At 39.8% G+C, this 15868-nt stretch overlaps 1 protein-coding gene across 1 annotated transcript in view; it reads right to left on the bottom strand.

Moving 5' to 3' along the window:
- Positions 1 to 6116: 6116 nt before the first annotated feature.
- slc2a3a (solute carrier family 2 member 3a) overlaps positions 6117 to 15868 on the bottom strand; it is a 33984-nt gene continuing 24232 nt past the window's right edge. The window contains exons 6-11 of the mRNA XM_079570960.1: positions 13962 to 14124; positions 12031 to 12218; positions 10213 to 10317; positions 9984 to 10082; positions 7760 to 7963; positions 6117 to 6797 (exon numbers count right to left, since the gene is read on the bottom strand). Of these exons, the coding sequence (XP_079427086.1) occupies positions 6468 to 6797; positions 7760 to 7963; positions 9984 to 10082; positions 10213 to 10317; positions 12031 to 12218; positions 13962 to 14124 (1089 nt within the window). The 3' untranslated portion in view covers positions 6117 to 6467. The remainder of the gene's footprint in view (positions 6798 to 7759; positions 7964 to 9983; positions 10083 to 10212; positions 10318 to 12030; positions 12219 to 13961; positions 14125 to 15868) is intronic.

Here is a 15868-nt window from a genome sequence, read left to right as displayed (position 1 = left end):
ATTCTGGTAAAAAAATCATAACTCCACACATGAATGGGCGAGAGACTGACTTTTTTTGGACATACTTATGAATTTATACCCTACAAGTCGTGGGCTGGACTGAATCATCTCCGGGCCGTATTTTGCCCAGGTCTAGACTGTCGTGAACGCAACCACCAGATTGTTTTTACTTGGCAAGGCAAAATTAGTCACGTTGAGATGGAATATTGGTAATTTCAGTATCTTCTGCAGTGTGCTTTAGTGATGAATTGTATTGACAGCCAGTTTAGTTATTTAGTCACACAATTACGGCTCTTTCTGACACCTTTAAGACATGATTTGGTCCAACTTTGTCTATGATCAAGGCTGGGAAGGACAAATAGTTGACGAGGTGGAAAAGTTTGAGAACCACTGTATTAGATAAAGATCACTATAACCAAAAAGGATACACAAAACCTCGAGAAGTAACGGATCTAACTGTTCTTGGCCACAGTGGAAAGAGACATTAGAGGACATTAAAAAGGCGTAAATGGCTGCAGCGCTGTCGCTACGTTAACGACTTTTACGGTACAGTCGGCGGTGAACGCGTGTAGCATTGGCAGGAAGATCATCAACAAAACGAGACTCCATTTGCAAACTTCAAAACATCACCACCGGGCACAACACAGAGACACAAAGAAGCCGCTGGCGTCAACAAATTCCTTCAGCACAGGAAAAAAAAAACACAGGAGAAATCATGGCATCGTGTCGTACATTTACAATTCACAAACAGTACATCAGGCAGCGACACGAGAACCGCAAACACACTGGACACATATGACAAAAAGAGAGGATTTGACGGAAAATAGACCAAATCGAAAGCCGTACAGAGACTATGAGCTGATAGATACTGGCTTTACATCCAAATTATCTCTGCAAATAAGCTTCAAACACGACTGTGAAAAGCTGTCTTATTTCCAAAAATGCACTAAGTCTTGAGAATTGACACACATTCTGATCCCATCATCCCATTTTTTAACATAGATCAGGCCATATCTCTGAGGTTTATGTATAAAACTAAATGTATTTGACATTTTTTTCCATTATATGAGAGATAAAAGTCATCTGAGATCGTTAATTGGTGGAAAACATGTGTCTGCCAGTGTGAGCCCTTAGTGTATCCCACCTAATGCCCATAGTCGCTGGGATTATCCACTTAAAGCGTGTTATAGAAACAGCCCAATGTGTTCAGTGTGTCTGGGCAGCCTCAAAGTGACAACAATGTGTTTTTTAAAGTGACATTTTTTCAAATACAACATCATCATCGTCAACAGAGCGTCAACACAATTACAACGATTTCGCCGAAGAAGCTCGAGATTGAAACAGACGCCATTTTGTGAGGCCGAGAGAGAGAGCTCTGATTGGCTCTTTCACTGTCATTCACTCGGTCAAAATGGCTTATTGTTTTTTTTTTTATTGTTACACTGCCTGGGCCAAACATGACACAAGCTAATTTTAACATTATGAGCCCAAAGAGTCTGAAGACCTAAACACAGAGGTGGGTAGTACTCATTTCATTACTTAAGCAAAAGTACAGACACTACCGGGCAAGTAAAACGATATTTGCTGTAGAAATAGACAGCACAAATCTGTTCAAATTAGTGGTATGAAAAATAACTTTGCGGCTTCAAAAACCCCATAAGTTGTACCTGAATTCCTAAGAAATCATAGAAATGCCTTTAGCTGTTTGGGTTGCCATCGAACCCTGGATGTTTTGTCCTTTTCATGACATTTATATAATTGTTGTGGTTTCTTTATCACTAACCTAACCCACGAAAAGTTAGCATTTAGCTCAGAGGCCACTTTTAGACAAGGGTGACCAGATTTCCTTACATTATAAATTGGAACACAATGGGAGTTTTTGAAGGGTTGCCAAATTGTGACTTTTTTCACCCACGTTGAATGGTCAAAGTCTAATTAAATAGACCAAACGGCATCCTGGTGATAGACCTTTAGCTGTTTAATGGGTTCAGTCAATAAGCAAACTTTGTGTTTAACTCACAGGTGGCCAGAAGTCATTACATTTCAAGTAAAAAAGCTGCTTCAGGCATGGTACTGGTGAAAAGCGGGACCAATGGGTCAGAGCTTGTGTAAAACTGAGACAAAACAATCCACATGGGACAGAGGGCTCAAAACTGGGACTGTCCCGGGTAAACTGGGACATCTGGTCACCCTATTTCAGACACTAATTTGTATTGAAAGTAAAATGATTTCTAACGAGGGTTGCCAACAGCTTAAAACATCTGGATCGTTAATAATTTGCAATGTTTGATGGCTAATGCTAACGGCTATAGGATAAATACATTGAGCAGGCTAACGGACTAGCCGACTTGCTAACTGTCCGCATACATTAGGAGTGAACGCCGCTTCTACCTTTTTATTTCTATGCAAAATTCACAACAAACACGACTTCTTTATTGTGTGTCACAGGCAAATGGCAGCATATCTGCACAGCGCCACCTACTGTCCTGGAGTGTCCTTTATGAGGCTTTTGAAATGAACCAAACACATGGACTAACTGACTTCTTACTTTTGGAGCCATTTTGGAAATGTAGTTTAGCTGAAAGTTTTATATTCATCTTTCAAATGAGGTGGATGAAAAGTAGTAAGTTTTCAACAAAAATACTACTGAAGTGAAGTACAGATACTCAAAAACTCTTAAGTAAATGAACTGTTACTGACCACCTCTGCATTTACTCACCTATAACTTAGTCCAGACCTTCACATTTGTTCACATTTTGGGCCAGACAGTGTATTGACAGGTGCACAATACAAGAATTAAGATAAAATCCATGAAAGGTAAAGTCTCAACATACATTCCACATGAGGAAAAGCTCATAAGACACAAGAGGGCTATTTAAAATCGATCGCATTTGGTTTCAAAGAAGCAACGCAGTGTCTCCCCACAGATAACATCATTTCATTTATTCATTTTTAGACTCTTTTACTCTAGAGCCCGTCGTATTCTCGTCTATTTCTGGGAAACACTGAGTAACTTGTTCGGTAACTCTGGTTCTCTGAGTGACACAAACCCGAACTAACAAACCATCTTTTAAAGGGACACATTTCGCCACCATCCCCTCGAAGTGTCATTGTCGTCGTGAATAAATCTACGTTCAGACTGCAACGGCTGATTTCTAGACGACTTTTTTTGCATCGTTAAGCTTCTGTGACAAACAAATTCCCTCCCGGATCAATAAAAGTCTGTCTGAGCCCATTTGTTTGTCTGTGAGCGGTTTTCCTTCCTGCTCTCGTCTCCGTTAACTCAAAACGAACGGGTCACTTTAGGGCCTGCAGTCTGAACGTAGCTCGCGCCATCATCATTTGGATCAACGATTTACTTGTATATTTGCACATTTCCCCTCTCAATATACTCTGTCAGCCGCTTCCTTTAGCCTGATTGCACTTTGCCTCTCGTTCTTTGCCTCTCCGTAAATACGAGTTAGCCAGCGCCGAACGCTTCGTCTCACTAGATATATTTAGATAATACGTAAAAAAATACTATGTAGCGGCTTAACCGATTGCCTATATTAGTCTGTGTTTAAGCAAAATAAAGCGATTTAATTAAGGGTAAATCGATTGCACTCTGCTCAGTCAGAAAATTGCCCCAGTGCATTGTTTGGGTGACCACCGCAAATAGAAGAAACTGGAGAAAGTAAAGCTTTAAAGTCGACAAATCGTGCAAAATTGTGGCTTATTAACAACACACTTGTTGATTAGTTTTATAACTTTAAATATGTTCTGCAGAGGGAAAGGCGACTTTGGTTTGGTTGGAGCGCCCTCAGCTGGCAGGAGATGGAATTAGACTTGCTAAAAACTGTATGCGAGCCTCCACTTTTACCCAAATGCCTGCAACTAATCCATGGTGCCGCGATAAATAGAATGTGGAGACTTTCATATTCGATCTATGATGCAGTATTATTCAGGGCATTAAGACTGGATCACTTTAGCAGCAGTAGGAGAGGAGCCATGTTATAATCAGTATTGCCATAAAAAAAAGAACTGGAAAAAGTTATCCGATTACAGATGACTCCTTTAAGAAGTGACTCAAAGGGGCTAGACACAAGTTGGCCATTTTATACTCACGACTGCCACCTCAGGTCATACGTGTAACTGCACCTTCTATATTAAGCTCGTGCAAGACGGCACTTCAGACCCGAAGTAACAACTTTCTGAGTGACAGTGCAGGATTTTAGAGGCAGTTGTGATGAACAGGTCTGAGCTCATTCTACACATTAGGACATGGCTGGAACATGTAGGGGGAGGAAAATACTTAGTTTTAACATTTTTAATCACTTTACTGACTTAAAGTAACTAAATGACTTTATTTGTTACATTCATCAGCTACCGACATAATCTCCACCGTCTCAAAATGTCAACCGGTTTTGCCAATACTCGCGTTATTGAAGTGTATTTTAACAGAATAACAGAATTAACTCTTTCCTCTATTTTTGTCTAAACGTTTATGTCGTGAGTCGTCTTCAAGCTGAAATTGTGATTTGTCGCAGACATTTTGTCACTGACTTGGAAAAGTAACTTTAATCTGATTACTGGTCTGGAAGAAGTGATGCGTTAGATTACTCATTACTGAAACTCGTTACTGGCATCACTGGTTATAACACGGTTAAAAGTTCCAGAAAAGTCAATTTTTCATGACACGTCTGCTTTAATGCAACTAAGTCCAGAACTTTCTGTTATTTTCTGCACAATTCACATTTCTTATTGTCTAAATAGGAGGGAAAGGTGGTCACCCAGGAGCTTCATTTTCCAGTGTGTACTCTTTAGTTTCACATGACTTTATCGGGCAGAAGAAACTCAAACAAAAGCTCAACTACGCGTCATAATCTGAAGATAAAGACTGTCTGAGCTTTAGCCGACGTTTGATTCATGAATAAAAAGCAATTCAAATAGAAATGTGTTTATTAAAATGCCCGGCGTATCAGTCTGAACTTCATTTTTGCTGTTTCAGTGTGATCATCGGTGTGGCAGCGCCCCCGTGTGGACAATAAGCTGCTACTGGAGACGCAGGCTGTAAAAAACAAACATTTGGCTTTGCTTTTTTCCCTTTTTTGTCCTGTTTTTGACACTGTAGGAAGTCGACACATGAAGCTAACTCTACGTACGACGTTATATTGCACTCGAAGTGAAAGCCAGCCGATACAGGTTTCAGCGCGTTAGGTTTCCAAACTACTCTCTACTCCTAAGTCATTCATTTGCTTTTCCAAAACGAACATTTCAAGGCTCGATTTGACCTGAACTACAATAACAATAGCAGGATGTTGTTAAAACTAGACTCTTTCGCACATTTAGACCCAGAAATTGTTAAAAAACTACGCATATCCGATTTCATAGAGGATTATTTTTCATAATTTCATCATATTTTCCCAACCATTTCCCACTAGCTCATCTAGAATCGCTACAGTTCTTCATTGGACGTTCTAAAATTCCTCACAGCCGTCGCAGTTATGCAAGTGAGGCCCCTCCACGGTAAAAGTCTACAGGAATGTTTGGAGTTGAATCTCTAGTTTGCGCAATAAAAGCTTCCATTGTTTTCTATTTCCTCCCCAAAATAGCGAGAAGCGATTCTGGAGGATATCACGGAAAGGGCTGATGCGAGGAGTGGACATGTTTTTGAAATCAGGGCTTCCCAAACCGCTGTAGTAAATGTTTTGAAGCAGCAACTCAAAAGGTTTGTGTCTCCCCTTAAAGGGATGTTTCAGGATTTTTGACATAGGGCCTCATTTTCTAGTTATCCAGAGTGTTGTTGATTTCTGAAGATATATATATTTTTAAGAAGAGTTTAGTGGTGCTAGGCTAGTGCATCTCTATGGTATAGGTATAGGTTTTTAATGAAGGCTACTAGTTACCATAGACATGCACTAGCCTAGCACCACTAAACTCTTCAAATATAAGGACTGCATGAAATAAAAAACATATATATTTCCAGAACAACACTCTGGATAATTAGGAAATGAGGCCCTATGTCAGAAATTCTGAAATATCCCTTTAAGCATGAAAATTTGCTTCATGGACAGATTTCTTGAAATTTGTTCCTTAAATGGACAAATTGACTTATTTTGAGATGACCTTTTGCTGTCAGTCATTGAGTTATGAAATGTTTTATCATTTGGTTTGAAACTGGAAAGTTCTGTTAAAGCAATTTCCTTCCAAAAGCAGTATATATATATATGTATTATCCATAGATTTACACTGATTATTTGAATTTATGTCATGAAAACAACTTGTTATGTTGTTCTCTGATCAAATATAAATATTTTGGCGCCAGTTTAAAAGTTTGATGTTCCTTTGCCACTTGTCTTCCCTGTAAACCCCGTTGTGAATGTTTTGGTCTGAATGTGAAGCAGCCGCGCCCCACAGTTTGGGAAGCACTGACTTGAAATGCCTCTGTGATTCCTCCAGTTGAAAAACTCCCTCTAACCCTGAAGCCTCTACACGCTCTCCTGCGCCTTCGCGTCAGACTTATTGTTGAGCGGCGTGGTTTCGGACGCCGGGGTTTTAACGGGCGCCGGGGGCGCGGCCTCCACCAGCGGGACCTTCTCTTTGTCCGGAGACGAGGGGGCGATGGTGACCGCGGTGATGCCCTCCGCCGCCGCCTCTTCGGGGGCGGGCGTGGCCGTGGGGGGGGCCGCCCCGCTGAAGCCGCGCGCGATCTCGTCGAACGTCTTCCCCTTGGTCTCCGGGACTTTGAAGAAGGTGAAGATGAAGAAGAGGACGAGGAAGGCGGTGAAGATGAGGAACACCCACGGGCCGAGCAGCTCCTGCAGGAAACAGACGGGTTTAGAAGAAGATATTTCAGTTTCCCAGGACACACGGGCAACGCCACAGAGTTAAGTAACCAAGTAACACCAGGGTCAGGGTCAGTTTATTCATCCAACACCAAAATCAATGCATTAAAACTCTATTCTCAAAAAGGAGTAAACAAAGTGGGCAAAGTTGTGGAAATCAAATCATTGTCTTGTACGTAGTAGAGTAAACTTCATTTGCCGCCAGTAAACAGTAATGATGGCCAAAAAACTCAGCGCTCCAGAGCTTGTGTCACTCTTCCTGAAGCAGATGCTTCGAATCACTGTCTCGAAAACGGCTTCATTCTGTGCGCTGCGTATCGTGTCTCAAAGCTGGTCATCGGCTCAGAGCGTCTCACTGAGCTGCCTTTAGCGGCGAGGCCTAAACAACGGATCCATAGTGATGTAAATCATTAGTCATAGATAAATAAATGTGCTTCACCCATTTCCCATTTAACCCCCCTCGTGTGGAGAAAGTGGCTGTGAGCCAGAATACATTTTATAAGTTATTTATTCTCTTATTCTTTACAAAGTCCTGCTTTTGAACAGATACTAAAGCAGGCGTGGAGCTGATCAGGCGAGGGAAACGAAAGGAGCGCCGCCTACAGCAAATAGTGCCAAAATCAGCTCTGACTGATTGAATCATTGATGTCCTGCCTTTGAGCAGCAGAGCCGCCGGTGATTCATTTTGACTTTGAAAATATTCTAAAACTGCAGATTTATAGTGTGTAAGAGTCCGTATGACAGTTCTAAGGATTTATTCTTCTAAAACTTATAGCGAAAAACACATTTTGTGTCTGTCAAAACTCAAAAACAGATCTGTGCATAAGGACGTGTCATGAGTGAGGCCCAGTGTTTGCTCCTCCCCCTAAAGATAAATGTAACGTTCACTCTCACCAGTCCCAGATCCATCTGCAACATGCGATGCCTCCACTCACCTCGAGTTTGGGGAAGCTCATGCCGACCAGGAAGTTGGCGGTCCAGTTGCAGCAGCCGGCCACGGCCATGGCGGCGGGACGGGGGCCCTGCGAGAACAGCTCCGCCACGATGAACCAGGGGATCGGCCCCGGACCCAGCTCAAACATGGCCACGAACAGCATCACGGCCAGGATCGCAATGTAGCTCATCACACTGTAGTGTTTCTGTTCAGAGAGAGACACAGGAGTCATTATATGGGCTGTTATTCGTCTACAGAGGTCGGTCTCTGTCATATCCTGGTATTTATTTAGCTCTGATTTGGTTTAGTCTTGGTTTAGCTCCTGTGGGGTGTTCCCAGTCTTCCTAACAACAATCGTGTATGAAAAAAGGAGAAATAAAACATTCTTTAAGTGGAGTGGTCTAATGCTCTCCAAGTCAAAATCATGGCTCCATTTAATCAGGCTGAGAGCCAACAGTAAACTACTTTATGACGCAGCAGTACGTGGATAGAATGAGAGACTGGAGAATCCTCACGGACCCTCTCTTGTATAAAGGGTCCTTCAAAGTGTAATTAAAGTCTAGACCCTGTTCAATGCGAATCTCTCAAAATACTTTATCATTGAACAAGATGGAAACTGTCATACACACTGTCAACTTTCAGTGTGCGTTTAAAGAAAACAAAAAAACATGAAATTGGTTATTATTTGGTTTGACACTCATTAATGGCATGAAGGGTTCTGTTTTTGCTGTGGTAAATGGTAAATGGTCTCACTGACCCATTCATACAATGGGTCAGTGTCTTGCCCAAAGACACAATGACGCCACTTCATATTCATGCATACTTTTTTGTTTTTTTCTATAAAATCTCTAGCTATTTTGGCTCTAGTTTCAATGTTTGATGTTCCTTAGCATCTTGTCTTTCCTACAAATCCTGTAGTACATTTTGTAAACAATAATAATTATATCATCTGCAAGATGAAACTTGAAATTGCACATTTACAATATCAATCTATCTCCAATGTCAAGAAATGTGGAAAAAAATGAGGGGAAATGGCAAAACATGGGGGAATAAAAGTGCTTTTTCTGTCGTTTTGAAGTCTGTTCAGGACAATTATCTTTTTGATAATGTAATGCAATGTATGTTTAAGAAGAAGAAGAGCTTTATTTATACAGTGCCTTGGTCACATGTCTGTGAAATGGTCTCACATGGTCTTTTCTTAAAATATAACATTCTAACAATATTTAATGTTAACATCTATTGCATAAATATCTTTATGTGTAAGTATGTGAATATGCCAAATGTTATGCCCAGAGTTTTTAACAACTTTTTAATGTATTCTTCAGATGTTCATGCCTACTCCACCAGGCGCTGCAAATATCTTCCCTTTTGTAGAACTCAAATACAGAGGGCCTTCCCTTTGGAATCATTTAGCCCCCGCTCTAAAGACTATACCTACCATAAATTCTTTCAAAAGAGAGCTGAAAATAATGATCTGTAAATAAGTTTATACTGTTCAATAGATACATTTAAATGCTTGATGTGTCATTGTAACCATTGTCTTGCTTGATCATTTTATGCCTGTTTAATATGATTTTGGGGAGGTGGTTTTATAAGACCTCGTGGTCTTATCACTCTCTCCTGCACAGCTTTAATGTACCTGCAAATGTGTATTTTTAATGTTATATGTGCAAATAAAAAATCAAATCAATCAATCAATCAATCAATCAATCAATCAATCAATCAATCAATCACAAGGAGCTTTACATGTTGTAAATTCACTCCACACTGGGTGGTGGTAAACTACGTGTGTAGCTTCAGTTTCCCCTGGGGGAGACTGACAGAAGCGCTGTCACGACTGCACACATCTGACACATCTGCACACATCTGCACACATCTGCACACATCTGCACACAGCTGCACACATCTGCACACATCTGCACACATCTGCACACGTCTAACGGGCCCTCTGACACCACCATTCATTCACGCCCACATCATTCATCCTGGCTTATTGTACATGTTTTTAGTGGTAGGGGAAACCGGAGTACCCGGAGGAAACCGACACGGGGAGAACATTCAAACTCCACAGAAAGGCCCCATCCAGGTGGGAATCGAACCCGGGACCTTCTAGCTGTGAAGCACGAGCGCTACCTGCTGCGCTATCTCAAATACTGAGATATTAATGTCACCCAGTTCCACCGTGAGCACGAGAAACGTGTTCCACATGAAATGATTGGACTCACGAGCAGCAGAGTGACGGTCATGAGCAAAGCGCTGACGGCCATTCCTCCCAAACCGAGGAGGTGCAGAGTCCTGCGGCCCGCCTTCTCCACCAGGAACAGCTGACGGAAACAGGAAGATGAGACGACAAAATGATTAAAGCACATGTGAAATCTGGGATGTACATTATGAAAAGTCTCGATGTGATCAAGAACTTAGACGAGATTCATAATAATAAACGCTGTCACTCACAGAGACCACAGTGAAGATGGTGTTTACGATTCCAGCTCCGATCGTGGCATAAATGGGCTGTTTCACTCCGGCCGATTTGAAAATCCCAGTGGAGTAGTAGAAAACCTGCAACAACGGGGAGGGGAAAGCTATTTAGTCCTTTCTTTGTGATGATTTAGATACAGAGGCGCTGTTGAAACGAGTGCAGTTGCTTTTATTTGGGTCATTTATGAGTTTGTAAAGCGATTTCCATTTTAGCGACCGGAGCAGAGAGTGTAGCTTTATATGAAACAGAAGAAAAAGGAGTAAATCCGTGTCTAGGTTTTCTGCAAAAATAGGCAATTTGAACGGCGTCTTATTAAGCCGCTGGAGAAGAGAGGCGGAAAGCAGTTTGTACTTTATTACGCACCAAAACTTTAAACCAGAACAATGCGTCACAGAACACCATTTCTGTTTGGACGCTTGTTGACGTGGCAAACGTGACGGCCATCTTGTGACTGGCCGGCGAGACTAACCCCTATAGCAACCAATACAAATGTTTAGTCATATTATGGTAAATGGACTCAACTTATATAGCGCTTTTCTACCTTTATCAGGCCCAAAGTGCTTTACACACTGCAAAAAGTACCCTTCTAAAAACAAGGAAAAAAATCTTTAAAATTCTGCCAATGGGGAAGCATTTTTTTCTTGCTAAGAATTCTTTTTCCTAGAATATTTTTCTCATCCTAAAATAAGAAAGAAACACTAAATTTAAGCAAATAAATAGCTAGAATTAAGCAAAATGTCCTCAGAAAAAGGAATAATTTAAGGAAAACATTCTTATTTAGTGAAAAAATTAGGGGTATTTTACTTAAATGTTGCTTGATTTAAGTAAAATGTTCTAAATTACACACATTTTTGAGCAAAATGTTCTTAATAAATACAATCTCCATGATGTGGAGCCAGATGGCCAGAATCACCTGCTGGAGGATTCACCTATTGCACATGTTTTTAGTTGTAGGGGAAACGTACACAGACACGGGGAGAACATGCTCCACACAGAAAGGCCCGAGCGGTGAAGCTGAGGCTCTAACCGCTGTGCCACCGAGCCGCCCACTTTAAAGAATGGAATGTATTATCTCTCTGTGAGAATCAGTTCTTAAATTAAGAGTTGCTGTGATCTTATTTTTTCTTAAAATAAGAAAAAATATTCTTTGTCTAAAGCTGAAGAAGATTCAAAAAGTTTTTCTTTCTTGTTACAAGAAAAACTAGCATGTTTTTAGCAAATATATCTGAACAAGAAATGGCTAGATTTTATTTCCTAAAATATGATTTTTTTTCTCAAGAAAACTTTGCTCGGCAAAACATTATTACTTTTTAGGGAAAAAATAAGAACTTATTTCTTAAAGTAAGACCTTTTTTACTGGTTTAGAATCCACTTTTTGCAGTGCAGTAAGGAACCAGTCACCCATTGACACACCAATGCACGCAGACACAGGAGGCGATAAGGGTGAAGTGTCTTGCCCAAGGACACAATGATAAGTAAGATAATAAACCTGCTAAAATGTTATTTTCTTTCCAGATATGACATGAGGTCAATTATATAAAAGTCCTGAAATAACTAAACAGATCAAAACAGTATCAAGGTAATAAGTGGTGTTTCCCATTTGTTTACATTGCACTGGGTTAAAAGGGCCAGACACAAAATGGCCGTCAGGATTGCCATTGGTTGGTTTCGTTGAATGGTGCCCCGCCCGATACAACACTGTACTAGGAAAAAATTATAGTTTGTTTGTAAGAAAGTAGTCTGAGTAGTTGTAGTAGTAGTTGTAGTAGTAGTCTGGCAGTATGAGTACTCACGGCGTTGATCCCCGACAGCTGCTGGGACAGTTGCAGCATCACGGCGATCAGCAGAGGTTGTCTGTAGGCCGCAGACTTGAACAGCTCTGGGATAGTCACCTTCTTCTCCTGAGCCATCTTGGCGCTCTCCTCCTTCATCTCCTGCATGTCTGTGTTCACGTTCTCAGTGCCGCGAAGACGCACCAGGGCTGCAGACAAATACATAAACGAAATATTCAAACAAGCTTCTACTCTACTCGGTTTTTACTGATGATGATCTCTACGGATAAGATGTTTGATATGACACCAATCTCAATATTTATCTTCTATAAAAGTCAATTCAACATTAATTTGTGGTAAAGTACAGTATTTTTACATGATCTCTATGGAATTGCTATCCTTTAATTATGGTGGGTCCTGACAGAATCACAGCGTATTCAATGATTTGTTTTTCTTTTATAATACCTCTCATGACCACTAGATGTCCTTCCAAACACAAGAAGGCGAACAACCTTATATCAGGGAAAATGCAGGAATCTCAAAGTCAAATGTAAGACCTTCACAAAATATTTGTAAGACTTTGCAAGTTATATCCACTTTTTGTTTTACTTTTTAAAGAGTCAAAATAAAGTCATTCATCTATATATTATGGTTAAGGTTAATGTTAAGGTATGCTTTATATTGACAAAACTGCACCTAAATATGTTTGAGCGATGTCACAATTTTCCAAGAAATTTAGACTTGATGCCAGTTTGAATCCAGTTTGATGCCTTTTAATGAATTTAAGGCCTTCATTGTGGCACAATTCATTTAACCTCTTAACTCCCACCTGAACGGATCCCATTTTCTCCAGTTTGGCGTTACCCTAATCAAAAAGCTTCTTGGGAAAAAGCACCAAAACAGCCACAAAAAATGAGAACAACCTTGAAAACAAGGATGTACACGCAACAAAAATGTGACAAAAATTCACGAAAAATGTGACAAAAATTCAACAAAAATGTGACAAAAAATCAACAAAAATGTGATAAAAATGTGACAAAAATTCAACAAAAATGTGACAAAAATTCAACAAAAAATCAACAAAAATTCAACAAAAAAGTGACAAGATTCAACAATAATGTGACAAATATTCAACAAAAATGTGACAAAAACTCAACAAAAATGTGACAAAAATGTGACAAAAATTCAACAAAAATGTGACAAAAATGTGACAAAAATGTGACAAAAATTCAACAAAAAATCAACAAAAAAATCAACAAAAATTCAACAAAAAAGTGACAAGATTCAACAATAATGTGACAAATATTCAACAAAAATGTGACAAAAACTCAACAAAAATGTAACAAATATTCAACAAAAATGTGACAAAAACTCAACAAAAATGTAACAAATATTCAACAAAAATGTGACAAAAATGTGACAAAAATTCAACAAAAAAGTGAAAAAAATGTAACAAAAATGTGACAAAAAGTCAACAAAAATGTGACAAAAAATTCTACAAAAATGTGACAAAAATGTGTCAAAAATTGAACAAAAATGTGACAAAAATTCAACAAAAATGTGACAAAAATGTGACAAAAATTCAACAAAAAAAGTGACAAAAATTCAACAAAAATGTGACAAAAAAAAAAGAAAAAAAAATACAAAAGGTGACACAACACAGCAACAATGCGAGGAAAAAGATCAGTTTTGTGGGTCTTAGCTTTCAAATGAGGTGTTACACAGGCCTATATAATAGCCAAAGAGGACAGAATGCATTCGGTTTAGGCGGGTGGTAAGAGGTTAATGACTTGTCGTGCCCCACGGTAAACCTGTGACTGCATCCATGATCTTAATTTGTTCACATCATTGTCCAAATCACTGTTACTGTCCTGCTTTAGGATCTCAGCGGCTCCTCTGAACATCTGTATCTGCAGATGTCCACTCTCGCTCTGTATAAAGTGACTCTGTACCTTTGCGCGCCTGCTCCTCCTGCTGGAGGTTGATGAGCAGGAAGCGTGGGCTCTCGGGGCAGAAGGGCAGCAGGATGCACTGGAGAACGGCCGGGGCCACGGTCAGAGCCAGGAGCAGCGGCCACAGCGTCTGCGAGCCCAGCAGACTCTCCAGACCGAAGATCTGCACACAGGCGGAGGCGGCATGTATCAGGCCAGTTAAACGAGGAAACACTCACGCATGCGCAACTTTTGGGAAAGTTATTGTTACTTTTTCAAACCATTAGCACAATGTTGAAACAAGCTTTTTGGGGGGGACTTTCTCAATGACAATGATCAAGCGATACTTTTGCAAACCGTCAGAAACATGAACAAAAAATGCCGGTAAACATCTTTATTTAAGTTGCTGCTTCACAAGGATAATTGACTTGAATAGACTACAAAAAACTACAAAAGTACAGAAGAAAACACTTAAACAAAGAACCTTTTTTGATGGATTACACATCAAGAATATTAGATTTTCATTCCATTTTTAGGAGATGTTTTTGCAGCTTATTATTGTTTTTGTTTTTACTTTGAGACTTACTCAATATTGTACAAATCTACCAAACAAGTATGATATATTGCCCACACTTCTATTTGATCCTCGGCAAAAAGACAATTAAACATCTTTAAATTAGAAGATCAAAAGATTAAATGTATTGTGTAAAAGCCCAACAAAATTGTTTTGAAATTATTGAAATTATAGCGTAATAACAACCAATAACGTGATAAAGTTGGCCAGTTTCAAATTGTCATCTAATAAATTCAGACAATAATGTAATAAATAATACTTCAATCTTACTTTATTGAAAAACAAAACAGAAAACTAACACATTTAACTTTCTTTTTAGGCAGTTTTCTCTAAATTGTTACATGTTAAAGATCTCAATGGGTTTCATTTTTTATTTGTCCCCCTGCCATGAGTATGACACATTATTGCTGTGTACTAGCTCCCGCAAATGCACACTGTCATTGTGTCCTTGGGCAAGACACTTCACCCTCCTTGCCTCCAATGTCTGAATGAGAAAGTGAATGGGTGAGTGGTTCCTGACTGTAAAGCGCTTTGGGCCTGATAAAGGTAGAAAAACGCTTTATAAGTTGAGTCCATTAGCTGACCCAATGGAAGCGTGTATAGATTGAATAAGAGGGGTGCATGGACTGACCCCTGGGGGACTCCACAGGCCATGTCACAGTGGCCAATTTCAACAAAGTACGTCCTGTCCTTGAGTTGGGACTTGAGTGATTAATGCAATGTGAGAACCTGTGAGAGCAGGGATTTGAACCGCCAACCTTTTGGTCAAACACAAGATAGTAGATCCTCTAACATTTAGAGAAAACTGCACAAAAACTATGTTAAATATGTGAGTCTTTGAAAATAGTCCGTTTTATGTATTATTACATTGTTGGCTAAATTTAATTACCTTTGTGACTGATTTTGATCTTGTCAGGATCTTGTCAAATTGCTCTAATGTAATAACGTATTACTTTATTGGCTTATTACATTTTGAAACTGGACAAATTCCTTATGTTATTGGTTGTTATTACGATATTCGTTCCTATAAGCCAAGGGTAGGCAACGTCAGGCTCAGGGGCCAAATCCGGCCCTCCAGCACATAACCTCTGGCCCCCAAGATGATTTTGAGAAATATTATTATGCAAATAAGAGATCAAATACCTGTTAAAGTAATCAAAAAATACGAGAAATAGTGTCAGTACTTTAATGTCCTGTCAGAACATCCCGCTTGATCAGATATAATGATCAACAGGGATTCTCTACTGGTGGGTCGGGACCCAAAAGTGGGTCATGGAACCATTTTCAGTGGGTCACGAGTCCATAGGGAACTTTCATTCAATATTTTCCATCTGAAACTGCACGGAAACACTAA

Source organism: Gobius niger, assembly GCF_951799975.1.
Source record: "Gobius niger genome assembly, chromosome: 14".
NCBI classification, from domain to species: Eukaryota; Metazoa; Chordata; class Actinopteri; order Gobiiformes; family Gobiidae; genus Gobius; species Gobius niger.
This window is presented reverse-complemented; position numbering and strand designations above follow the sequence as displayed.